The sequence below is a fragment of the Elgaria multicarinata genome, chromosome 1 (genome assembly GCF_023053635.1).
Source record: "Elgaria multicarinata webbii isolate HBS135686 ecotype San Diego chromosome 1, rElgMul1.1.pri, whole genome shotgun sequence".
Lineage (NCBI taxonomy): Eukaryota > Metazoa > Chordata > Lepidosauria > Squamata > Anguidae > Elgaria > Elgaria multicarinata.
The window spans coordinates 215,838,317-215,862,980 of record NC_086171.1 but is presented as its reverse complement, the minus strand read 5'-3'; the positions used below and the strand labels follow the sequence as shown (position 1 = coordinate 215,862,980).

Below are 24,664 nucleotides of genomic sequence, written 5' to 3'. Positions count from 1 at the left end.
GCGCGCCGCTAAAAAAAATATATGCACACAGGCTCTAAAAGTGGCAACACGTTAAAACAAAGTCTAGTCCTGTGCCTCGTAAAATTCAACTACAACAAAAAGCCACCAAGGGGAAATTTAAGGAAGTCTGTATTAAGAACGCCAGCTGAGTGAAGCAGCCCGCAGGCGGAGAAAAAGAGGGCCCTCTCTTCTTTGTACACACGGGCAGATCTCCGCTCCACACAGCCTCCCATCAGCGCTGAAACCGGTCGGAGAAGTTGGGCGATTTCGGGACCGTCAATGACTGTTCGCTGGGCTTCAGCTCCACATTCGAATACTTGCGGATGGGGTTGGCTTTGTGCACCTGGGGAGAGAAAGGAAGAAGGTGCTAACTGTCCTGGGGTTACAGGTTCAGCTCTGGGGCGCACGTTGCAATTTGGGAAACTGTCCTGGGCGCCGCGCAAGAGGTGTGGCAAAGGACAAGGAACTTGCCCTGTACGCCTAAGGGCCTTGCTACACCTACCTGATAATCCGGTGGGGAGTCGGGGCGAGGCTGCGCTATAGCTAGCGCGGGCCGTCGCCCTTTTCTACACGTAACACACAATGGGGAAAGGGGAAGCCCCGTCGCGTCCTCCATTTTTTTAAAATTAAAGGGCCATGTGCGCAGGAGCGCACCAACAGAAAGGTAAGGGTTTTGTTTTTTTAAAAAAATAAAGGGTTCCCCGCTCCCCCTGATTTCCCCCCCACAATGTCTGATGCCCCCCTGCCCGCTCGCTCGTCCTCCCCCCGCTCGCCATGTCCGCCCCCGCTCGCTAGCCCGTCCCCGATCTCCTTGCCCTGGCCCCGTTCTTCTCCACCCCCGTCCACCATGTCTGATGCCTCCCTGCCCGCTTGCCAGCCCACTCGCTATGCCCACCCGATCACCCGCCTGCCATGTCCGATGCCCCCTCCGCCCCCCCCTCTGTGATCTCCCCCCCCTGGCTCCGCTCTTCCCCCCCATCTCTCCTGCCGGGTCCGCTCTTTCCCCCAGCCCCCATCTCCCCCCCGTGATTCCCCCCCCTGGCCCGATGGGCACAGCGCTCCTATGGAGTGCTGTGCCCAGTGCGCAGCTTCTCCCGGCTACTCGCATGTAAGCGAGCAGCCGGGAAAAGCCACAAAAGTAGCTAGACCTTCCGCAGCCCCGGCCTCAGCCCGGGGCTGTGGAAAAACCGGGCCATAAGCGGATCCGGTTATCCCGGGTCAAGGGAGGATTTAGCCCGGCCTGACCCCGGGATCCCCTGTGCGTCGTCTGCACGCACAGCAGGGAGCCCAGGCCTCGCACCGGGCTAAGTCCTCGTCTAGCAACGGCCTCAGACAATGGCCTGACTCTTGTAGAGCTTTTATATTAAGTACATCGGAAAAGCCCCGACTCTTGCAGAGCAACAATGGCCGGACTCTTGTAGAGCTTCATGTGGGAAGAGGCCAGGATCTCTTCTCGATCCTCCCAGAGTGCAGGACATGGAATAACGGGCTCAAGTTAAAGGAAGCCAGATTCCAGCTGGACATCAGGAAAAAATTCCTGACTGTTAGAGCAGTATGACAATGGAATCAGTTGCCTGGTGAGGTTGTGGGCTCTCCCACACTAGAGGCCTTCAAGAGGCAGCTGGACAACCATGCTTTAGGGTGGATTCCTGCATGGAGCAGGGGGTTGGACTCGATGGCCTTTTGGATCCCATCCAACTCTGCTATTCTATGTTTCTGTGATCTCTAGTAGCACAGCTCAAGACTGATTGCGCCCTGAGCAAGATGCAAGAAAGATAACGAGGAACTTTAAAGCAGATCTGCTCAATGGCCCTTTCAGACGCCCTCCAGGGTCTTGAGCCGACCATTTCCCCCAAAAGATCTTACAAGCAGTTGACAGAGACAGAACTTGGAATGTCCTATCCAGGACACAAGAGCTTCCCATTCAGCTACAGGCCCAGCTCAAGTGGTGAACCACCAAAGGCTGATACGCACCAGGGATAAATCCTGTTTACGGATCGGTCTGCATACTTAGGCACGGGTTGTTGTTATTATTATTATTGCTATTATTGTTGTTAATAATGTTGTTGTTGTTACTATCACCAACCTTCATCAACAACAACAATATCTATATATCGCTCAATTATCTAACACAGATTCCACAGCAGTGAACATAGGTATAAATAGTAAAAGAAAGTAGATTAAAAAAGCAAATTAAAATTGTTCAATTTAAAAACAAAGGAACCAGAAAAACAGTGGATGGTCAGTTGAGGAAGGCGTCTCGAAACGGTTGTTTTCAGGAGGCGCCAGAAGCAGCCTAGTGTTGGTGCCTGCCTGACCTCCAGGGGCAGGGAGTGCCACAGAGAAGGGGGCCACCACACGAAAGGCTCTTCCCCACAGGCCCACGTGGACCCACCAGGAGCACGCCCTCCGGCGACCTCGGTGATCAGGTCATATTATGACCAAGGCTCCCGTCCCTCGATCTCTGCCGGCCCAATTCGGGACTCACTCACCAGCTCTTCTCGGAGCGTGGCCAGCTCCGCCCTGGCGCGCTCCTCCTCAGCCAGCCTGGTCGCCTCTTCGAGCCTCACCTTCTCGGCTTCGAGCTCCGCCAGCCGGTTCTCAAACTCCCGCCGCTCGCGGGCCCGCCGCTCCGTGGCCAGCTCAAAAATGTCAGGGGCTGTGGAGTTGAGAGAGGACAGAGGGAAGCACCGCTGAGGCAGAGCGGCACCACCGGCCGCGCAAAGCACGCCCAGCCGGCATCGCAACGGGCAAGGGGATCGAGCAGCCTACACGGATCCAAGAAGTGTAAATTCTGCAGCTTTGGGGTTGGGCAGCTTCTCACATTAGAATTCCGTGAACTGAACAAGAGGACGCTTTCATCCCCTAAGAGCAGCCCTGCTGGATCAGACCAAGGCTGCGCCCTTTTCCTGGTTTCCCCACAGTGGCCAAGTAGAATTTCAGGGGCAGAAACCAAGTTTTGCATTCAACCCTGCAGAGCAGCTCACAAGAACATAAGTAGGAGGAGGGCTTTCTAGGAGCAGGGCCTTCTCCGCTGTGGCACCCCGGTTATGGAATGAGCTCCCCAGAGAGGTCCGCCTGGCGCCTACACTGTACTCCTTTCGTCGCCAGCTGAAGACCTTTTTATTCACTCAGTATTTTAACACTTAATTTTAACTTGAATTTAAGTTTTACTGTTCTAACTCTGTATTTTAACCTTATATCAATTTTGCTGTGTGGTTTTATCCTGGTTGTGCTTTTTATATTGTATTTTGTGTTTGTGCCTTTACCCTGTTGGTTGTTTTATGATGGTTTTAATTTTTGTGAACCGCCCAGAGAGCTTCGGCTATTGGGCGGTATAAAAATGTAATAAATAAATAAATAAATAAATAAATAAGTACCTGCCCGGACCCTAAGGTCATCCTCAGGGGTCCTTCTCCACAAGCCCCTGCCAAAGGAAGTGAGGCAGGTGGCTACCAGGAGTAGGGCCTTCTCTGCTGTGGCACCCCGGCTGTGGAATGAGCTCCCTAAGGAGTTTCGCTAGCACCTACATTATTGAAGACCTTTTTATTCTCCCAGCATTTTAACAGTCTATAAAGAAATTTTAACTTGGTGTTTTAAATTTGTAATTTTGCATTGCCGCTGTTTTGATCTGGTTGAGCTTTTGTATTGTATTTTATATGATGGTTTTATACTGTTGTTTTCTCCTCTGAATATTTTTAGTTTTTGTGAACCGCCCAGAGAGCTCCGGCTATTGGGCGGTATAGAAATGTAATAAATAAATAAATAAATAAATAAATAAAGTGCCCTGCTGGATCAGGTCGAGGGTCCACCCAGTCCAGCACTCTGCTCATACAGCGGCCAACGAGCCACTGGCCAGGGACCAACAAGAAGGACATGGTGCAACAGCACCCTCCCACCCATGTTCCCCAGCAACGGGTGCACACAGGCTCACTGCCTTGGATACTGGAGGCAGCACATAGCCATCAGGGCTAGTAGCCATGGATAGCCTTTGCTTCCAGGAACTTATCCAACCCCCTTTTAAAGCCATCCAGATTGGGGGCCATCACTACATCTTGTGGCAGTGAGTTCCATAGTTTAACTCCATGCTGTGTGAAGAAGTCCTTGCTTTTATTTGTCCTGGATCTCCCACCAATCAGCTTCATGGGATGATGTCCCCCTTGGGTCCTAGTATTATGGGAGAATTATTATTATTATTATTATTATTATTATTATTATTATTATTATTATTTATTTATTTATTTATATAGCACCATCAATGTACATGGTGCTGTACAGAGTAAAACAGTAAATAGCAAGACCCTGCCGCATAGGCTTACATTCTAATAAAATCATAATAAAACAATAAGGAGGGGAAGAGAATGCAAACAGGCACAGGGTAGGCTAAACAGGCACTGGGTAGGGTAAAACTAACAGTAGGAGAAAAATGTCTCCCTGCCCAAATTCTCCACACCAGCCTTCCTCAACCTGGGGCGCTCCAGATGTGTTGGACTGCATCTCCCAGAATGCCCCAGCCAGCTGGCTGGGGCATTCTGGGAGATGCAGTCCAACACATCTGGAGCGCCCCAGGTTGAGGAAGGCTGCTCCACACCATGCATACTTTTGTGCACCTCTGTCATGTTTCCCCTCAGCCTCCTTTTCCCCCAAGCTGAACCATCCCAGCCGTTGTAGCTTTCCCTCATAGGGGAGATGCTCCAGTCCTTAAAGGGCTGAGAAGGCTGCAACGGCTGGGATTGCTTAGCTTGAAAAGATGCCTTCCCTGCAAGGCACAAGTTATGATGTGGGAGAACTGCTCCCCCACCCAGCAGTGCACACACATATGCCTGACCCGACCACCAAATTTGAGGCTGGGGCTGTAAAGTCACTTGCACACCCTCCACCCAACTAAGCCAAGCAGGGCTGCGTGTCTATTCCAATTCCGTGGGAGCACAGAAACTGACTGGGCACCCCCACCCACCCACCCACCCCGGCTACGGGACTGAGCTCAGAAGCCAGCTTTGCAAGAACGTCAGCTCTTGCTTAAAACAAAAAGGCAAACACGAAAGAAGAAGAGGGCAGCCATCATCGCACGAAGACACCCACGGCCGACAATGCTGTGCGCTGCCGGTGAGGCTCCCGTTCCCTGCCAAGGTCCACGCCCTTCTTCATGATTAGCAGGCACCCAATTATGCAAATAAGCCCAGTGTGCATAACGGACGCAGGCCGCGGAAGGGAGCCTCTCGACCCAAATGATGTGAGATATCCAGGTGCAGAATTCTCAAAGGTTTTCCGCAAAGAACAAGCCGTCACTCCAACAACTCCCCTGCACCACACCCTTTCCAGCTTTTCTTAGAACAGCGGCATGCGGGAAGCCAAGGCACTCCCCGCAAACTGCTACGGGGTGAACCCCATGCTCCTCTCCTCCTTGGAAAGGCTCCTTCCAGATCCAGGCTTTTAGAGAGCAGCCATAAGCTAACCTCTTTGACCTCGACGAGCAGACAACGGAAGGGAGGGATGAAAGCTGTGGTCAAGATTGCCGCTTGCTCCTTCTGCCCGGCCCAACTTCACCCTCCCATTAAAAGCCGTGGGGCCACGCCACTGCCACGAGAGCAGGCAAGGGTGGCAGAGAACAGCCTCTCCCACCTCCACCGGGCACAGAAGCTATTACGAAGCTACAGCAAGCTGACCTCACGCAAGGCCCAATTCAAGGTGCTGGTCTTAACCTATAAAGCCCTACATGGCTTGGGACCACAATACCTGATGGAACGCCTCTCCCGACATGAACCTACCCGTACACTGCGCTCAACATCTAAGGTCCTCCTCCGAGTGCCTACTCCAAGGGAAGCTCGGAGGATGGCAACAAGGGAGAGGGCCTTTTCAGTGGTGGCCCCCCGACTGTGGAATGATCTCCCCGATGAGGCTCGCCTGGCGCCAACATTGTTATCTTTTCGGCGCCAGGTCAAGACTTTTCTCTTCTCCCAGGCATTTTTAACAGCATTTGAACAGCATTTAACAACATTAAGTTTGTTTTTAATGGACCCCACAATTGTTGTTTTTAAATGGATACTGTTGTTTTTATACTGTTTTTATGTGTGTGTGTGTGGTTTTAAATTGTATACTTTTAATGTTTACTATTTTTAAATGTTATAAACCGCCCAGAGAGCTTCGGCTGTGGGGCGGTATATAAATGTAATTAAATAAAAATAAATAATAAATAAAGGCGGCACCACAGGGCCGGCATGAGAAGTGGCCAATGGAACCTCACCTGCAAGAAGTTTGCTGTCCTTCCTTGGCACAAAGGGCTCCTGGTGCACCACGGTGCTGGGCTGGGCCTTGAAAGAGGCGGCTTCCTTCTGCCGTTTCATCTCTTCCTTGAGCTGCAGGGGGGCGAGGAGGAAAGGAGATTTAGAAGGATCCCCCCACTGGGGCAAATGAAGGCCACAGAAAACACCAAAAAGCAAGCTAGTATCCTTGGATTTGGGTTCAAATCCTCACCTCTGCCATGTATTACCCAAGGGCCAATTTATACAGACATTTCGCACTGGTACCCAAGTGCAAACAGTCTTCCTGTTAAGGCTCAGGGACACGAGCGCATATAGGACAACGTGCATTTTAAAACAACCGTGGACAGTTTCGAGGATGGGACCAGTCACCCGCTTCCGTATTGTTTTGAATGGGTGTGCACTGAGTTTAACTTATGCATAACCTTCACACGAGACGAAAGAGATGGATATTTTGTACTTTGGAATTTCATGGTATAATAAATGACATAGAGCAAGAAGTCTCCTAACCCTCACTTCCCCATTTATACAAAGGGTACCTTCAGAGGAGGGCGACCAGGATGATCAGGGGTCTGGAAACAAAGCCCTATGAGGAGGGACTAAAAGAACTGGGCATGTTTAGCCTGGAGAAGAGAAGATGGAGGGGAGACATGAGAGCACTCTTCAAATATTTAAAAGGTTGTCACACAGAGGAGGGCCAGGATCTCTTCTTGATCATCCTGCATTGAGCAGGGGGTTGGACTCGATGGCCTTGTAGGCCCCTTCCAACTCTGCTATTCTATGATTCTATGATCCCAGAGTTCAGGACACAGTATCATGGGCTCAAGTTACAGGAAGCCAGATTCCGGCTGGAAATCAGGAAAAACTTCCTGACTGTTAGAGCAGTACGACAATGGAACCAGTTACCTAAGGAGGTTGTGGGCTCTCCCACACTGGAGGCCTTCAAGAAGCAGCTGGACAACCCTCTGTCAGGGATGCTTTAGGGTGGATTCCTGCATTGAGCTGGGGGTTGGACTTGATGGCCTTAGAGGCCCCTTCCAACTCTACTATTCTATGATTCTATGAGGCCTGCTTCACAGGGGTGTTGCGATTGTGCTATTATAGAATCCTCAGTGCCTCAAGAAGTATTTGAATCCTCGTTCGCTAAACGAATCATTACACACAGCTATCTCCAGGGATTCACACCATTCAACAAGAAACGCTTATTTCACAGACCCCACAGTTAGAGCTTTGCTAGTCAGTGTGAGCCAGTGTGGTGTAGTGGCTAAAGTGTTGGACTGGGAGTTGGGAGATCCGGGCTCTAGTCCTTACTCGGCCATGGAAACCCACTGGGTGACTTTGGGCCAGTCACAGACTCTCAGCCCAGCCTACCTCACAGGGTTGTTGTTGTGAGGATAAAACGGAGAGGAGGAGGATTATGTACACTGCCTTGGGTTCCTTGGAGGAAAAAAGGCGGGATATAAATAGAAGAAGAAGAAGAAGAAGAAGAAGAAGAAGAAGAAGAAGAAGAAGAAGAAGAAGAAGAAGAAGAAGAAGTAGAAGAAGAAGACAGTTTCCTTCTGACTGTAACACAGGGGGAGTTTTGGCCAATAGAGACGCGGTTCTCAATTTGACCAGATACGTGTTGCACATCTCTGCAGGCCACTGGTTTGCCACTCTCTGTACACACATACCACCTTTGCTTCTTTCCTTCAAGGGAAAGGAACCCCCTCCCCGCAGACCTAGTATCTTTCCCCCCACGAGAGAGCAATTTTAATTTGGAAAACAGCCCCAGGGGAAAGAATTTCAGATCCTGCCTCACATTAAAGCCAACGTGCAAAAACCACCGGAGTCAGGAAAAACTCCACATTGCTGCCACTTCGGCTCACAAAAAGTGTTACGGGAAGAGGCCTCTCGGGAGCGTTCCATCCCAAACAGGGTGAGGGTGCGAGATCAGCCCTGCAGGACTGTGCTGAAGGCCTTGTCTCATGACAATTCCCCTTCCAAGGGCAGAGGCAGAGCAGTCAAAGGTACCAAGCAGGCCTCCGGGCCCAGGGGACAAGACCCGGCTTCCGCCGCGCAGCTCCGCAGCCCAGGCCTCTCACCTGCTGCTGCCACATTTCATGCTTCAGAGCCCCTCGTGCGTCGATGGCCAGCTGGAAGGGCTCCGGCTTGGTGGCGCTCTTCACTTTCTTCTCCGGCAGGCTGATGTGTCCAAACTGAGGCAGGGGGTGGGCTTTGAACTTGGGCACCTGCCGACAAAAAATGGGGCACAGAACAGGACTTAGCAGAGCGGCCGAGACGAAGGCTGACGAAAGCGGCAAGTAGGCCACTACCTGGACCTGGAAGGGGTGAATTGCTTTTGGTTTTCCATAGAAACGTTCCCAGTTTCATCGGTTCACTAGTAACAATGAATGGACGCCAAGCGCAGCAAGTACACTATTAGGCAAGCTCGCCGTTTCAAAGTTGTAATTAATGTTTTTCAAGTGATTATCCCTAGTAGCAAGTTTGTCAGAGGGCACATAGATATCTCAATGTGAAACTAAACTAATATGTAATGGCAGAAAAACCGAGGGTCCTCCAATAACCTCAGCGGAAGCAGGTTGAACTCTGTTGAAACTGATGAGTGGTTGTCTGCTTATCATGCACAAGTCTCTGGGTTGCTAAAAGGAAATTCGCCTGTTAACAGTTTTCAAACTTTGAAAAACAAAACAAAACTATGTAATATAAAATATAAATCACGCTCTGTACTTTAATTTCCCCTCCCCCTCAAATATTTTAGGACAAACACTTGTGGTATAGTACTAAAAGGCAGCACATTATTAAAAGGCATCTTAACATTCAAGTGGGTAGGCCGGCCGGAAGAGATCAGTCTTCATGGCTGATTTCTGGAAGACTGTTAAGTTGACGAATCTCTTCCGGCAAGCCATTCCACAGTCTGGGAGCAACAAAAGAGAAGGTCCTCTGGGTAACAGTTGTCAGCCTAGTGGTGGCTGACTGGAATAAACCCTTCCCAGAGGACCTGAGTGTGCAGGGCGGATTGTACGGGAGAAGGCGATCCCGCAGGTAGCCTGGACCCAAACCATGTAGGGCTTTAAAGGTGATAACCAACACGTTGTATTTTGCCCAGAAACTAATGGAACCAGTTACCTAGGGAGGCTGTGGGCTCTCCCACACTAGAGGCCTTCAAGAGGCCGCTGGACAACCCTCTGTCAGGGATGCTTTAGGGTGGATTCCTGCATTGAGCAGGGGGTTGGACTCGATGGCCTTAGAAGCCCTTTCCCACTCTACTATTCTATGATTCTAATTGGCAGCCAGTGAAGAGATTTTAAAGTTGGTATAATATGGTCACCCCTAGATGTACCAGTGACCAATCTGGCTGCCATATTTTGAACTAGTTGAAGTTTCCAAACTAGGCACAAAGGTAGCCCTATGTAGAGCGCATTGCAGAAGTCGAACCTCGAAGATACCAGCGTGTGCACTACCGTCTGTAGGTGTTAGATGACTTTTTAAGGCATCAGAAAAATTTCCGATGCAAACCACCCTATTAAAAATTGCTAATGTGCAAGGAATTTTTTTTAAAAAATGCACATCCCTGCCTATATGTTACCTTCTTTTTATTATTATTACAAAGGAACTAGTGCACATTAGAGGTCAGGATCAAGACATTGTTCCAACATACCTTGTTGGAGCAAGTCATTATTATACTTTGCCAATGTACTACACTCACATGAACATCCATTTAGATGCCACGGAATCCCCAAGCAAACCAGGACTGAAAGGATTCTTGGACTAACATGAATCCTTTTAAAGAAAGAAAGTGTGCGGGGTGGGTGGGTGTGGAGGAGATATTATAGGATGGAATGGACTGCGTAAACAGAATCAGAAGACCTTAAGACGGTTGTGCACGCGCTGGTAACCTCAAGGCTTGACTTCTGCAATGCGCTCTACATAGGGCTACCATTGTACCTAGTTCGGAAACTTCAACTAGTTCAAAATATGGCAGCCAGGTTGGTCACCGGTACATCTAGGGGTGGTGAGCACATTACCCCAACATTAAAATCACTCCACTGGCTGCCAATTAGTTTCCGGGCAAAGTACAAAGTGTTGGTCATCACCTTTAAAGCCCTAAATGGTTTGGGTCCAGGTTACCTGCGGGATCGCCTTCTCCCATACAGTCCGCCCCGCACACTCAGGTCCTCTGGGGTGAACTTAGTTCAGTCAGCTAAAACTAGGCTGACATCAGTTTCCCAGAGGACCTTTTCTTCTGTCGCCCCCAGATTGTGGAATGGCCTTTCCGGAGGAGATTCGTAAAATTAACTCTCTGTGTGATTTTAAGGCAGCTTTAAAGACTAGCCTTTTCCGGCAGGCCTATCCAGATCAATGTAAAATCAAGAATTTTTAAGATGTATTGATTCCTGTTCTGATGTTGTTCCCCGCCTCGATCCAAAGGGAGAGGCAGGTAAGAAATAAATAAATTTATTATTATTATTATTATTATTATTATTATTAAACGTGTAGTTTAATGAAGTGTGATGGAGGGTTACAAGTAGGTTATGAAAAGATGGGAAACTTAGCCTGGGTTGACAACCTCTTATAAGGGGCAACATGGAACCTTACACTTATTTATCTCCTTATATTCTGAAACCAACGGCCAACCACTAGGTCGACTGGAGGAATCAGAAGCCAACCACTTCCCCACAGGTATTTTAGCACCTGCCTACAAAGCAGATGGCAAAACCAAGAGAAGAGAGTCTCCTCATTGAGGTTCCACAGATGGGAACCTCTGGCTCTCTCCTCCCGTGACAAAAGACATTTTGAAGAACATCAGAGCATCAACGCCGAATTAGGCCAGGGGTCCATCTAGTCCAGCCTTCCTCAACCTGGGGCGCTCCAGATGTGTTGGACTGCAACTCCCAGAATGCCCCAGCCAGCTGGCTGGGGCATTCTGGCAGTTGCAGTCCAACACATCTGGAGCGCCCCAGGTTGAGGAAGGCTGATCTAGTCCAACATTGTGTTTAGCAAGTGGTGTACAGAGGCCTTCTGCCTCTAATACTGGAGGGATGAGAGGCCAGCTTTTTAGAAGCTTGGCCATAATGCAATCAGCCGCAAAGATACGGCGTCAGCGCAGCCCAGGCAATGACCAGCAACTACCCCTTTAGTTGTGCAAGGATCAACCTTTCATATCTGGCAGCAGGCCACATAGATGAGGAGGGCGACCTCCCGGCCAGAAGAACACATCCCCAAGGTAGGTGCCCTTTTGCTGCACCTACCTCTTCTCTCTGCAGCTCTTCAATTTTCTTCTCTTTCTGGAGCAGCCTCTCTTTGTCCCGGAACTCAAAGGAAAAAGGGCACATCTCCACCTGCCTTGGCTCTGCGGTTTTAGGCTTGAAGGGCACCCCAAAGTGTGGCATCGGCTTGGCTTTGATCACAGGGACCGCTTCTTCTTCCTACAGGAGACAACAGCGTCAGGAACGGACCCGGGAAGTGAGGCAAAGGAAAGAGGTGGTCTGGCCTGCAGCCCCCCACCCCATCGTAAGAGTTTCGTCTTAAGAAGGCTGCGAGAGAGTTGAATGGCTGTTATCTTGGAAAGGCTCAATGTGGCCACAACGGGATTCCCGAGAGGAACTCCAGAAAATTACTCTACCGTCTGGATATTGTCAGCCCAGCAGAGCCAGCCGGTGGTCCAGGGACAGCCTGGTGCGAAACGAAGAACCCTTGCTTGCAGGGGCCCTCTTGTGAGAAGGGCTGAGACGTTTGTTTAGCCATCAGCCTGCAACACTCCGCACCGCCACACCCTGGCTGGCTACTGCATCAAGCTGCCGCTCACTACAGAAGTAGGAGTCACCTTGTCTTTCTCCTCCTCTCGAGCCAGGGCACCGACTCTGTTCTTCAGGGCAAAGGCTGGGGACTTGGGAACTGTGATAGGAAGCGGCTTCTTCTCTGGAACACCCTGCAGGGACAAAGTAAGTTGCAGTGAGCCTTGCCAGTTCATCAGGGAATAATGAGAACGCACCACCACAATACCAGGCGTTTCAAAACTAATCCTTCTAAATCCTTCCCCGTGGACAAGTCACATTGCCCTGGGAACCCAAGGAAAACACAGTTGTACCCCAGGATCAGGCCCAAGAGACACCTTAGAGAGCAGAGTTTGTGTGCCCTGCACATGGGAACATCAGAAGAGCCGTGTTGGATCAGACCAAAGGTCCATCTAATCCAGCACTCTCTTCACACAGTGCCCAACCAACTGTTGAACAAGGACCCACAAAGCAGGACATGGGTTCCGTAGCACCCTCCTGTCCATGCTCCCCAACAACTGGTGCACATAGGAGGTAGGGTATAGCCATCAAGACCAGTAACCATGGAGGGCCTTGCCTGTGTGCACCAGTTGCTGGGGAACATGGGTGGGAGGGTGCTGTTGCACCATGTCCTGCTTGTTCATCCCTGGCCGATGGCTGGTTGGCCACTGTGTGAACAGAGTGCTGGACTAGATGGACCCTTGGTCTGATCCAGCATCAGGGCTCCTCTGATGTTTCCTCCTCCACATTTTACATTTCTTGGGTCTGCCCATTAAAGGGAGCAACTGGTAGCTGATGGACACACTGTCTTCCAGGAAGCTTGCATGCCATTCCTGATTGACCAGAGCTAGCCCAGCGTGTCGACCAAGAGACTGAGCTAAGAAGCTGGATGTCCTTGGTTCAAATCTCACTTCTGCCATGAACTGACTAAGGAAAACCACCCTCTTCCCTTCTGCAATATGGGGTGAAAACTGAGCGACAGAGCAGACCTGGCTATTTCCCACTTCTCCTTCCAAGGGACACGCAAGCCGCAAGACTCACCACCACATCCTCCAGGATTCTGGTCGGACACGGCCTCGAGTGGAACTCAAAGCGCTCCTCCCCCTCCTGGGGCTTCTTGCTCTCGCGCTCCTGAATGCGTTTCTCTATCTCCAAGTTGAAGCCGATGGGCTTCGTGAGCACCTTCAAGGGAGGCTTCTTGGGCAAGATCGGCCCACCCTCCAGGATCCGGTGGTTGAGCTCTTGAGCTCTGAACCTGTACCTGTCGAACAATGGAGCAGATAAGGGGGCTCTCCCGTGCAACGTAGGTCAGGTTGCTCTGGGACACCTGGAAAGGATCGCCTGCATCAGGGGTTGGTCGGAGGGGCCCTCCACTGATGCTCCCGGAGCACAGTCCGTTGCACCATGGAGGAGACCTCAAGGGCAAAACAGCGTGACGTTGCAACACAAATGTAGAGTGTGGAATTGGATGTAGAAAAGCTGGAGCGTGTTCAGAGGAGGGCAACAAGGATGATCAGGGGTCTGGAAAGAAAGCCCTATGAGGAGAGATTGAAAGAACTGGGCAGGTTTAGCCTGGAGAAGAGAAGGCTGAGGGGAGACATTAGAGCACTCTTCAAAGACTTAAAAGGTTGTCACACAGAGGAGAGCCAGGATCTCTTCTCGATCCTCCCAGAGTGCAGGACACGGAATAACGGGCTCAAGTTACAGGAAGCCAGATTCCGGCTGGACATCAGGAAAAACTTCCTGACTGTTAGAGCAGTACGACAATGGAATTAGTGACCTAGGGAGGTGGTGGGCTCTCCCACACGAGAAGCATTCAAGAGCATTCACTCTGTCAGGGATGCTTTAAGGTGGAATCCTGCATTGCGAAAGGGTTTGGACTTGATGGCCTTATAGGCCCCTTCCAACTCTACAATTCTATGAACCACTGAAGGTTCCCTTCTACACCCCTGCTCAGAAAGAGGGCCACAGCAGGCTTCACCACCATTTCTGCGGTGGCTGTACAAAGCTGCCTTATATCAAGCCAGGCCACGGGTCCATCTAGCCCAAGTGCTGGCCATTGTGACCTGGCCGCAGCTCTTCTGTGTCTTCCCCAGTCCCGCTCTCGGAAATCCTTCGCTGGAGATGCCTGGGACTGAACCAGGCGTCTCCGACGTGCCAAAAGCACGCTCAGCTCCAGCCCGCCAGCCGGGCTTCAGGCGCAGCCTTCGGACAAAGCGTTACACTCACTGTTGGAGCTTGGCGATCTCCTCGGCCTCCAGTTCCGCGGCGCTCTTGCAGGTGACCGGCCTCAAGCGGCTCTTGGTTTCAAGGAGAGGAGTTTGTGGGCGGGTCAGCTTGGCCTTCAAGGGTCTGTTTTGAGCTACGCCTACAGGAAAAGGCCCTGGGCAAAAGCACACAGCGCACGTCCATGACCCAGACAATGGGACCCAAGCCTGAGAACCTTTTTTAAAAAATTGATAGCTAGTTTGCAATGAATCCTAACAGCTAAAATCATTAGGAAAGCCGGCAGGGCAGCCCTGACGTATTCCGCCCATGCAAGAACCAGCCACCACTCCCCTCCTGAAGTTTACGCCCGGCATCTTCATCCTCCCCGCTCTGGATAATTCCACATTCTGAAAATTAACATGCTTTATTCTTTATTCAGGCTTTGAGCCTGTCATTTTTCTAGGCAAATTAAGTAAATGCCTCCATTTGAGATTCAGATATTTGGAGAAGCTTTGCAAATGATATGCCAACTACGCCCTTATCTGGACAGAGATAGCCTACCTACAGTGATCCATGCTCTGAAAACCTCTCGTTTGGATTACTGCAATGCGTTATACGTGGGGCTGCCTTTGAAAACGGTCCGGAAGCTTCAGCTGGTACAAAACAGGGCAGCCCGTTTACTAACAGGGACTGGCCAGCGAGATCACATTACGCCAGTCCTTTTCCAACTTCATTGGCTGCCAGTCCAGGTCCGGGCCCGATTCAAAGTGCTGGTATTAACATTCAAAGCCCTAAATGGCTTGGGGCCAGGCTATCTGAAGGAGTGCCTCCTCCCATATGTACCTGCCTAGACCTTAAGATCACCTACAGGGGCCCTTCTCTGTGAGCCCCAGCCAAAGGAAGTGAGGCAGGTGGGTACTAGGAGGGCCTTCTCTGCTGTGGCACCCCGGCTGTGGAATGAGCTCCCCAGAGAGGTCCGTCTGGTGCCTACACTGTACTCCTTTCGTCATCAGCTGAAGACCTTTTTATTCTCTCAAGCGCTCCTCCCCCCTCCTGGGGCTTCTTGCTCTCGCACTCCTGAATGCGTTTCTCTATCTCCAAGTTGAAGCCGACGGGCTTCGTGAGCACCTTCAAGGAAGGCTTCTTGGGCAAGATCGGCCCACCCTCCAGGATCCGGTGGTTGAGCTCTTAACCTGTACCTGTTGAACAATGGAGCAGATGAGGGGGACTCTCCCATGCAACGTAGGTCAGGTTGCTCTGGGACACCTGGAAAGGATCGCCTGCATCAGGGGTTGGTTGGAGGGGCCCTCCACTGATGCTCCCGGAGCACAGTCCGTTGCACCATGGAAGAGACCTCTCAACTGAGGTCTCAGTTGAAGTAGCTGCAGGACCGCGGATGGACGAAGGTAAGGGGGAGGAGGGAGGGGGGTTTACTTGGCCCTGCTGCCGCCACTGCCCGTGCAGCGACGGCGGCAGAGCCAGGTAAGGGGGCAAGGAGGAGGGGGGTCTTACCTGCGTCCGTCGCGGCCCATCGCCTGCTTCACTAGAGCTCGTGGCTCAACCCGGAAGTGTAGGCCGCAAGCGGGGCCTACAGTTCCTGGTTGAGCCGTTGGCTCTAGTGAAGCTGGCAACGGGCCGGGACGAACGCAGGTAAGGGGGAGGAGGGCCTTACCTGGCACCGCCCCCCGCCGCTGCGGAGCTCCAATTCGGAGCCAGAGCTCCACAGCGGGCCCTAGGCGGATCATGGCGGGGCGGAGCGGGCCCGATTTGCAATTTGCGTATCTGGAAGAGAAGAGGATCAGGGGGGTCCGTGCACAGCCCTAGTCTGAACTGCAAATGTAGCTTTCACCTGAACTTAACACTCAGTAGCTGTGGCTCTCTGTTGCCGGGATCTCCTGCAGTAGACACCAAAGCTTGACCGGGAGCAACATTCAGAGAGCGAGTGAGTGGATAATTCCACCAATGATTGGGGCGTCCCAATGCCACAAAGGGATTCCCCTCGAACGCATGCGCGGTCTTACCTTCCTCCTCCTCCTTCCTGCTCCTCAAATGGTAACGTGGAGGGGTGCGTTTATGGAAGTTCTGAACCTGCTGAGCGATGGATACGTACTCTGGGGCAACCTCGTCAATCTTCCTTTTGTTGCCCTGAGATAAGTTGAAGGGTTTGGGGATCGTGGGTCCCTTTGCCATTCGGGCCTGCGAGAAGAGACGGCAGATGACAGAGCGGCTTCTGCAGAGCCAACGGCTCAGGCACCTTCACTGGAAACACAGGACTAGAAGGAACGGTGTTTCCCCAAGCATCGATACATCAGCTGTACACAAAAATTACTTAGCCTGCAAGTCGATTAAATCCAAAAGCATCTTAATTCTGTGCAAGTTTAGATAGAAAAAAAGTCTTACAACTCAACTGTTGTGGGACCTTCCCCCCCCCCCCCCAACTGAACATGCATAGGATGGTGCCCTTAGCGTACTATTTATATGTAATAGTAATAAATTATACTATGTGGTCTCTAATCATCTTCAAAAGACTACATTCATTCCATGTATTGGTTTTATACTTTCTGCTTTTTTAAGGATTTTTGTATTCTGCTTCAAGTTCTGTAGATGTAAGCAATTTATAAATACCTGTAAATAAATCAAATAAATAGAGATAGGAGGGGAGCAGGTGATGCCTGTACATACAAAAAGCGCCCCTCCCCACTTTTTAAAGGCACAGCCCAAGAGTCTGCTCCCACACTGTCCAACCAGGTGCCCACGGAAAGCCCACAACAGGACACAAATGCAACGGCACCCTCCCACTTGCGTCTCCTAGCAACTGGTATGTATACTAGATGGTGTCATGGGCTGGGCCAAAAGGTTGTCACACAGAGGAGGGCCAGGATCTCTTCTCAATCCTCCCAGAGTGCAGGACACGGAATAATGGGCTCAAGTTAAAGGAAGCCAGATTCCGGCTGGACATCAGGAAAAACTTCCTGACTGTTAGAGCAGTACGACAATGGAACCAGTTACCTAGGGAGGTTGTGGCCTCTCCCACACTAGAGGCCTTCAAGAGGCAGCTGGACATGCATCTGTCAGGGATGCTTTAGGGTGGATTCCTGCATTGAGCAGGGGGTTGGACTCGATGGCCTTGTAGGCCCCTTCCAACTCTGCTATTCTATGATTCTACGATCTTTTGCTTCATCTCAGGGAGAGGGGTTTCTTTGTGTCTGAAAAGGGAGTAGCAAGGGAAATGCCAAGGCCGCGCTGGGCGAGAAGCGCCTGGCATCTGATAACGCCTCCCCGGGCTGGTACTGGGGGGAGAGTAACAAGTTGCCGCTGTGCAATGTCTGGGAGCGTTCCCCCCTCCCTTTGGGAGAGGTGTGGGTTGCTATGGGGTTTCTATTGGTCAGGGTGGGTCTGGTGACAAGGGGGTCCCAGAAAGGGATAAAAGACCTAGGCACCTAAGGGTCCGGTCTCTTTCCTGTGGGTGTCAGGAGTCCAGTGTGTGTGTGATGAGTCAGAGCATCCAAGCCGGGCCGGCTGGATGGCAGAGGCTCCACGCGGCCGCTGAAGGAAGGAGTCCTAGTTCGAGTGACGTAAAGTCAAGTCGGAGTGAGCAACAAGGGGTTGAGTTGCAGAGTTATATGTTTGTTTTAAGTTTAGGTTTGCATACAAGTGGGCAAGGGACCTTGCCGGAGTTACTGCTGGTGGGTGGTAAAAGTGGGGAGTGGGTGCGAATTCTATTAGGCTTGAGCGTGTAAAGGGGGAGGATAAGGTATTAGTCCCTGCTGTCCTGAATGTGGCATTCCTTTGTCCATGTTTTCCCCCCAAACCTCATAAGTGTTTACCTTAATGTGTGGACCCTTTTGAAAGTGTGTAGTGTGAAGAATAAAAGTGTTTGGTCCCTATCTCTGGAGTGCGGTGTGCTTCCTTGAGAACCTAGACTGCAAAGGGTTAACAAGCGGCAGTGAAGGGGTGTGTGTCTGGGCTGGCTGGGTCAGACCCCCCCCTTCTCCGGCCGGGGAATCGCTGGGTCAAACAGAGCGATTCCACTACAGATGGGTCTTTGAACAGAATTACAGCCATACTGGATTGGACCAAAGGTAACACCAGTGGAAGACCGGCACACGATCCAATAGCACCAGCCCTCGCTCTTTTTAATTTGCGTCGGCTCTCTACAGAATTTGCTCTTTGCAAGTGTTTTCGTCTGCGGCTTCATTCCCTGCCAGAACTGCCACAGCGGCCAGCTGATGGCCCTCCAGGCCGTGCTGTCCCCTCTCACCGGAGATGGCGGGTGCTTCCGCAGGGCAGCTGTGAAATCCACCTCCTTGTACTCGGTGGCAGGCCGGCTTTCCCCGTGTTGTTTAATCCTGTCATCTGTGCAGAAGTGGATGTCAACTGCCTTGGTGATATGGCTCACAGGCTTCACAGGTTGCCCTGATCGGGGAGGAAAGGAGATCCGAAATGTTAAACAGGAAGCAGCTATGAACCCACGGAGTTTCGCCCATTAGACTCAAGCTGAAGCCCTAATGTTCCATCTGGCCAAGATGAAGCGGCCTGCAAATATACTAGAGTAGCCTTCTCCAGCCTGGGCCTTTCTAGAAATCCCAGCCACTCCCAAGACATAGGATAACCTGCTCTAGGTAACATCAAACCAAATTCACGTGAACGGGGTGGGCAACAGCACAGTTGAACCTGAGAAAGTTTTTAAACACACAGCAGATGGGAGGCACGCAGTCAAGCAGGGCTTCTGCACTAGTCTCATTCAACAAGTCGCCAGACGGCTGATTATGACACTTCTGTACAACTTAAGGGACATAGAAGGTATCTAAAGAATTCCAGGGACTGAGAGATCCTCCCTATGAAGGAAGGCTTTGGACAATTAGTTCCCTCATTGTTCTTCCTCCAAGTCTCCTCTTCATGTCTGCATCTAGACTGTTAGGCAGAGACCTGTGCATTTTATGCATGTACAGTGCCTAGCATAGTTTGGGTGCTTCTATAAATAAGCCATGATGAGAAGAACAGCCATCCAGGGGGGCATAGAGGAGAGCAACGCGAGAGGTCTGAAAAGCGATTCCCCCTTTCCGCTTAGCTCACAGAGCGGAACATGTCTCACAGCACCAGAATTTGGAATCATCCAGTGAAACTGACAGGCAGCAGGTTCAAAGTAGGAAAAACATCAGGAAAAACTTCCTGACTGTTAGAGCAGTATGACAATGGAATCAGTTACCTAGGGAGGTGGTGGGCTCTCCCACGCTAGAGTCCTCCAAGAGGCAGCTGGACAGCCCTTGTCAGGGATGCTTTAAGGTGGATTCCTGCAATGAGCAGGGGGTTGGACTCCATGGCCCTGTAGGCCCCTTCCAACTCTACTATTCTATGATTCTAGGAGATACTTCACACAACTTTTGGTGCTCTCAACAAACAGGTTAAGAATTGCTACCAGTGGTCCATGATGCCCAACCTGGTCTTTAGGGGCTGGGACTGAAGCCTGCATAAGGCAGCATATACAATACTCAAGCATAAGTTTCTAGGAATGACACATGTCATAGAATCATAGAATAGCAGAGTTGGAAGGGGCCTACAAGGCCATCGAGTCTTGTAGGAATCCACCCTAAAGCATCCCTGACAGATAGTTGTCCAGATTTAGCAGTTGTCCAGATTTAGCAGACTTGGGCACATGCAGGGATGGCCAATAGACCAGGAAGATGCAGCTGTTTTGGAAGGCAGGCAGACTAGTCCATACACCATCACCTTCTACCGAAGCCCTCCTGCCACTTGCAGGGTGGCGGATGAAAACATGGGAGATACTCTCAGCTAGGCGCCCTACTTGGAATCCTCTCCCAAGGAAGGCTTGCCTGGTGCCTACGCTCGTCTTTTTGGCATCAAAGGTCTTTCTTTTTTCCCCCTTTTTCCAGGCTTTTAATTTTCGCCATGTTCGGCTATGTCTAACCCCTCTCGCGTTTTTAAATCATTTGTGGTTTACAAATGTCTTGTAAGCTGTGCTGAGAGCTTTGGCTAAGGGGCGAAGGTATAGCAATGTAATAAAACAAGTAAATAAATATGCTGTTGGGTATTTGTTGGCTGAGCTGGTACTTCCTTGCCTGCTTTTATTATATATATAATATCAGTTGCCTGGTGAGGTGGTGGGCTCTCCCACACTAGAGGCCTTCAAGAGGCAGCTGGACAACCCTCTGTCAGGGATGCTTTAGGGTGGATTCCTGGAGGTGGTACCTAACCCCGATTAGATTGAATAAGATAAATGAGCAGCATTCAGCAAATTGTTGGAGAGGTTGTGGGGAAAAAGGAACGTATTTACATATGTGGTGGGAATGCAAATATGTACAAAGATTATGGAAGATGGTGTTTTTGGAAATCGAAGAAATAGTGGGAATGAAAATAGAACAAACACCAAAGATTGCATTACTGTCACTATTTGAAGATTTAAAATCTGGAAAAGAAACTAAAGAGTTGATAACGAGTTTGCTGACTGCAGCACGATTGATGATAGCTAGGAACTGGAAGATTCAGGGGGAATATTCTATTGAAGAGTGGTATAGAGAAGTTTGGGATATAGCTATTAATGATAAATTGACTTGTAATATTAAGTGGAGGAAAGGCATAATTAAAATAAATGAGTTTGAAGGAATCTGGAAACAGTTCCTAATATTTGTGTTTACTAAGGGAAGTGGGAAACCGCCAGCGGAAGAAAATATGAGATTCTGGAAGCAGGAATAGATCCCGAGGTGGGGGGTGCACTTTTATGTTTAGTATGATTATATATGTAATGATAGGATAGGTTATGGTTAATATTTATCTTTTATATGTATTCAACATTTATTCAAAATGTATGTAGTATGTTGTGTTGTTGTTTCCTTTCTGTAAGATGTTTATTTGTGTGTCTTAAAATAAAAATTAAAATAAAAATAAAAATAGGGTGGATTCCTGCCTTGAGCAGGGGGTTGGACTCGATGGCCTTGTAGGCCCCTTCCAACTCTGCTATTCTATGATTCTATGATTTGACCTAAGGTGGAGGGGAGGCGGGAGGGGGATCATAGCAGATGTTTGCTGAACCAAGACCTCTTCTGCCAGGATGCTCTCTCTTGGCACAAAGCACTGCAGCAGACCAGCAAGGAAGGGGGTAGCCCTCGCAGGGCAAAAAGCAGCACTCTGACACCGTGTTCACCTACGGACAATCGTAAGCACAGCACAACTATATATATATATTTGTAAACTGTTGTGAAGAGGTGTATGGAAGGCTACAGTCCTGGGCACCAGCGTGCTGAAACAGGATATATAAATTTGGAACAAAGAAGTAAAGCGCAATAGAGCTGACCGCAACCTTTGTAAGCCACTATCCCGGCACTGGCAAAAGGTTATTTCCAAATTCACCTGGTCCGGCGATGGCCACTTTTAGAGACTCCTCGTTCTTCCTGCGCAACTCAGTCACCTCTTGCTGCAATTGCTGCATTTTCTCTAGCTCCAACTCCTCTGTGGACTTCCCTTTGATAGATGGATTCCTCCTCCTGAAAAATAAAGAGCGCCGATCCGTTCAGCAAGGAGAGTGGGACAGACACGGCAGCTCCAATGCGGAGAAGGACAATCACAGCTACGTGAGACCATGTGAGAGATTTATTCTATTTGTTTATTTATTAAATTTATATATCGCCCCATAGCCGAAGCTCTTTGGGAGGTTTACAAAAGTTAAAAATAGTGGACGTTAAAAAAAGTATACAAAATTTAAGACCATCAAAAAATATATAAAAACAACAGTATAAAACAGTATCCATTTTAAACAACAACAGTTCTGGGGTCCATTAAAAAACAAACAAACTTAGCATATGTTGTTAAATGCTGTTAAATGCCTGGGAGAAGAGGAAAGTCTTGACCTGGCGCCGAAAAGATAACCATGCTGGCGCCAGGCGAGCCTCGTTGGGGAGATCATGCCACAGTCAGGGAGCCACCACTGAAAAGGCCCTTCCCCTTGTTGCCATCCTCCGAGCATCCCTCGGAGTAGGCACTCGGAGGAGGACCTTAGATGTTGAGTGCAGTGTTCGGGTAGGTTCATGTCGGGAGAGGCGTTCCATCAGGTATTGCGGTCCCAAACCGTGTCCCAACTCTCAGCACAAAACAGAACCCTGAGGATTTTGCTCATTAAGAGCGACAGAAGACTAAAGCTGTTCTCATTCACCTAGTTATTACAGAGGCCAACCAGGGATAAGCTACCTAAACAACTTGGGACCAGGATACCTGAGAGAGCTCTGCCTTCTCCCCTACCGACCTCCCCTGTCACTGAGGTCATCCGAGGGCCTGCTCCTGGTGGTTCCACATAGACCCATCCTCCGATTGGAATCCACCAGGGGAAGAGCCTTCAGCGTGGTGGCCCCCCTCCTGTGGAACTCCCTGCCTCTGGAGGTCAGGCAGGCTCCAACCTTGTACTCCTTTCGGCGCCTCCTGAAAACATCTTTATTCCAAGAAGCCTTTCTTTAACATGCAGCCTTGGATTACTGTTATTGCTTCTTTTAAATTTTGTTTTAACTGTTTTTATTTTCATTTTACCTTGTACGCCGCTCCGAAATTTTTCAATGGGGAGCGGTATATAAATATTCTAAATAAATAAATAAATAAATAAATAAATAAATAAATAATACCAACTTTGGTGTTGCAAGTGCGATGGGCACTTTGGCCTTCACTGGCGAGACAGCTCTGTTCACGGGAATTTCAGCCAGCTTCTCCCGGTTATTAGATCTGGAAGACAGGAAAGGAAGGAGGTCAAGATCAGTCCTGCTAGCCTCAGACTCGCCACCGTGTCCCTCTCAAGCGCAAGAGTTTCCTGGCTGTCACCATTGTGCAGATAGGCCCCAAACACCAGTGCTGGAAGGCAATCCGAAACGTTAACCTTACCTCCACACACGGGCAGGTGCGCAGGGCTTAGTTTTCTTAGGAAGTCTGACAAGGCTGGGGAGGGAACGGCACAGGACGGTTTACAGAGCTGACGATCTCTTCATAGGCTTACCCTGAGTGCGCTATGGCGAACGCGGGCAGCCCCTCACCCCAAGGGTACCCTCACCCCCTCTCCAGAAAGGGAAAGACTTTCATCTGCCGCAGCAGATTTGGGGCACAATGCGCTGGGCAGGTTCCCCTGAACAAGCCCCCGACTGAGATGAACTGGGCTGCACAAGGAGCACCGCTCGGCAGCAGATCGCGCTCCAGCACTGATACGCTTGGGAAACGGCTCTGTCGGCACCGGCTCCCTTGTCTACACAGGCAGCTGTGGCAGCACGTTATCGGTGATCCGTCTATCAACTAAATTCTGCAATAGGCAAATTGGTTAAATTACTTCAGCCTTCCCCAACCTGGTACCCTCCCAGATGTAGGAAGCTGCCTTATCCTGAGTCAGACCCTTGGTCCATCTAGCCCAGCACTGTGGACAGACTGGCAGCAGCAGCTCTCCAGGGTTTCATAGAATAGCAGAGTTGGAAGGGGCCTAAAAGGCCATCGAGTCCAACCCCCTGCTCAACGCAGGAATCCACCCTAAAGCATCCCTGACAGATGGCTGTCCAGCTGCCTCTTGAAGGCCTCTAGTGTGGGAGAGCCCACAACCTCCCTAGATCACTGGTTCCATTGGCGTACTGCTCTAACAGTAAGGAAGTTTTTCCTGATGTCCAGCCGGAATCTGGCTTCCTGTAACTTGAGCCCGTTATTCCGTGTCCTGCACTCTGGGAGAACCGAGAAGAGGTTCTTCTTAGCCCTACGTGGAGATGCCGGGGATTTATTTATTTATTTATTACATAAATAAACCGCACAGAGAGCCCTGGCTATGGGAGCGGTATATAAGTGCAATAGGTAAATAAATACATAAATAAATAAATAAGAAGCTGCCTTATCTTGAGTAAGTCCCTTGGTCCATCTAGCCCAGCACTGTGGACACTGACTGGCAGCAGTGGCTCTCTGGGGTTTCAGACCGGATTCTTCCTAGGATTTCTCTAAGATCTTCTGGAGAAGCCCTTCTTTCAGTCCCACCTTCTTCACAGGCGCGCTTGGTGGGAACATGGGAGAGGGCCTTCTCGGTGGCTGCTCCAGTGCTTTGGAACTCTCTTCCCGGGAAAGCTTGGCTGGCTCCCTCCTTGATGGGCTTTCGGAAGCAGGCTAAAACTTTTTTGTTCAAGCAGGCCTTTGGAGAATAATCCGGCCCTCCATCCATGTTAATGTCTTATAATTTTGTTGTGTATTTTTTAATTGTTTATGGTTTTGTTCCCCCCCCCCATGTATATTTTGAACTATGTAAGGCTGCCTTGAGGCCCAGCATTGGGCAAAAGGCGGGATACAAATAAATAATAATAATAATAATAATAATAATAATAATAATAATAATAATAATAGAGGCCTAAGCAGGGCAAGTTCCTGGAGGATTTGAACTCAGATCAGACATGTCCAAGCACT

The 24,664-nt window shown here is 50.1% G+C and overlaps 1 protein-coding gene across 1 annotated transcript in view; it reads right to left on the bottom strand.

Moving 5' to 3' along the window:
- Positions 1–232: 232 nt before the first annotated feature.
- Positions 233–24,664, bottom strand: part of TPX2 (TPX2 microtubule nucleation factor) — a 61,767-nt gene continuing 37,335 nt past the window's right edge. Inside the window, exons 6-18 of the mRNA XM_063147449.1 lie at positions 23,126–23,179; positions 22,877–22,969; positions 21,614–21,747; positions 18,507–18,661; positions 16,267–16,441; positions 14,267–14,405; positions 13,079–13,298; positions 12,088–12,192; positions 11,513–11,689; positions 8,345–8,491; positions 6,245–6,356; positions 2,493–2,659; positions 233–343 (exon numbers count right to left, since the gene is read on the bottom strand). Coding sequence (XP_063003519.1) covers positions 233–343; positions 2,493–2,659; positions 6,245–6,356; positions 8,345–8,491; positions 11,513–11,689; positions 12,088–12,192; positions 13,079–13,298; positions 14,267–14,405; positions 16,267–16,441; positions 18,507–18,661; positions 21,614–21,747; positions 22,877–22,969; positions 23,126–23,179 — 1,789 coding nt within the window. The remainder of the gene's footprint in view (positions 344–2,492; positions 2,660–6,244; positions 6,357–8,344; positions 8,492–11,512; positions 11,690–12,087; positions 12,193–13,078; positions 13,299–14,266; positions 14,406–16,266; positions 16,442–18,506; positions 18,662–21,613; positions 21,748–22,876; positions 22,970–23,125; positions 23,180–24,664) is intronic.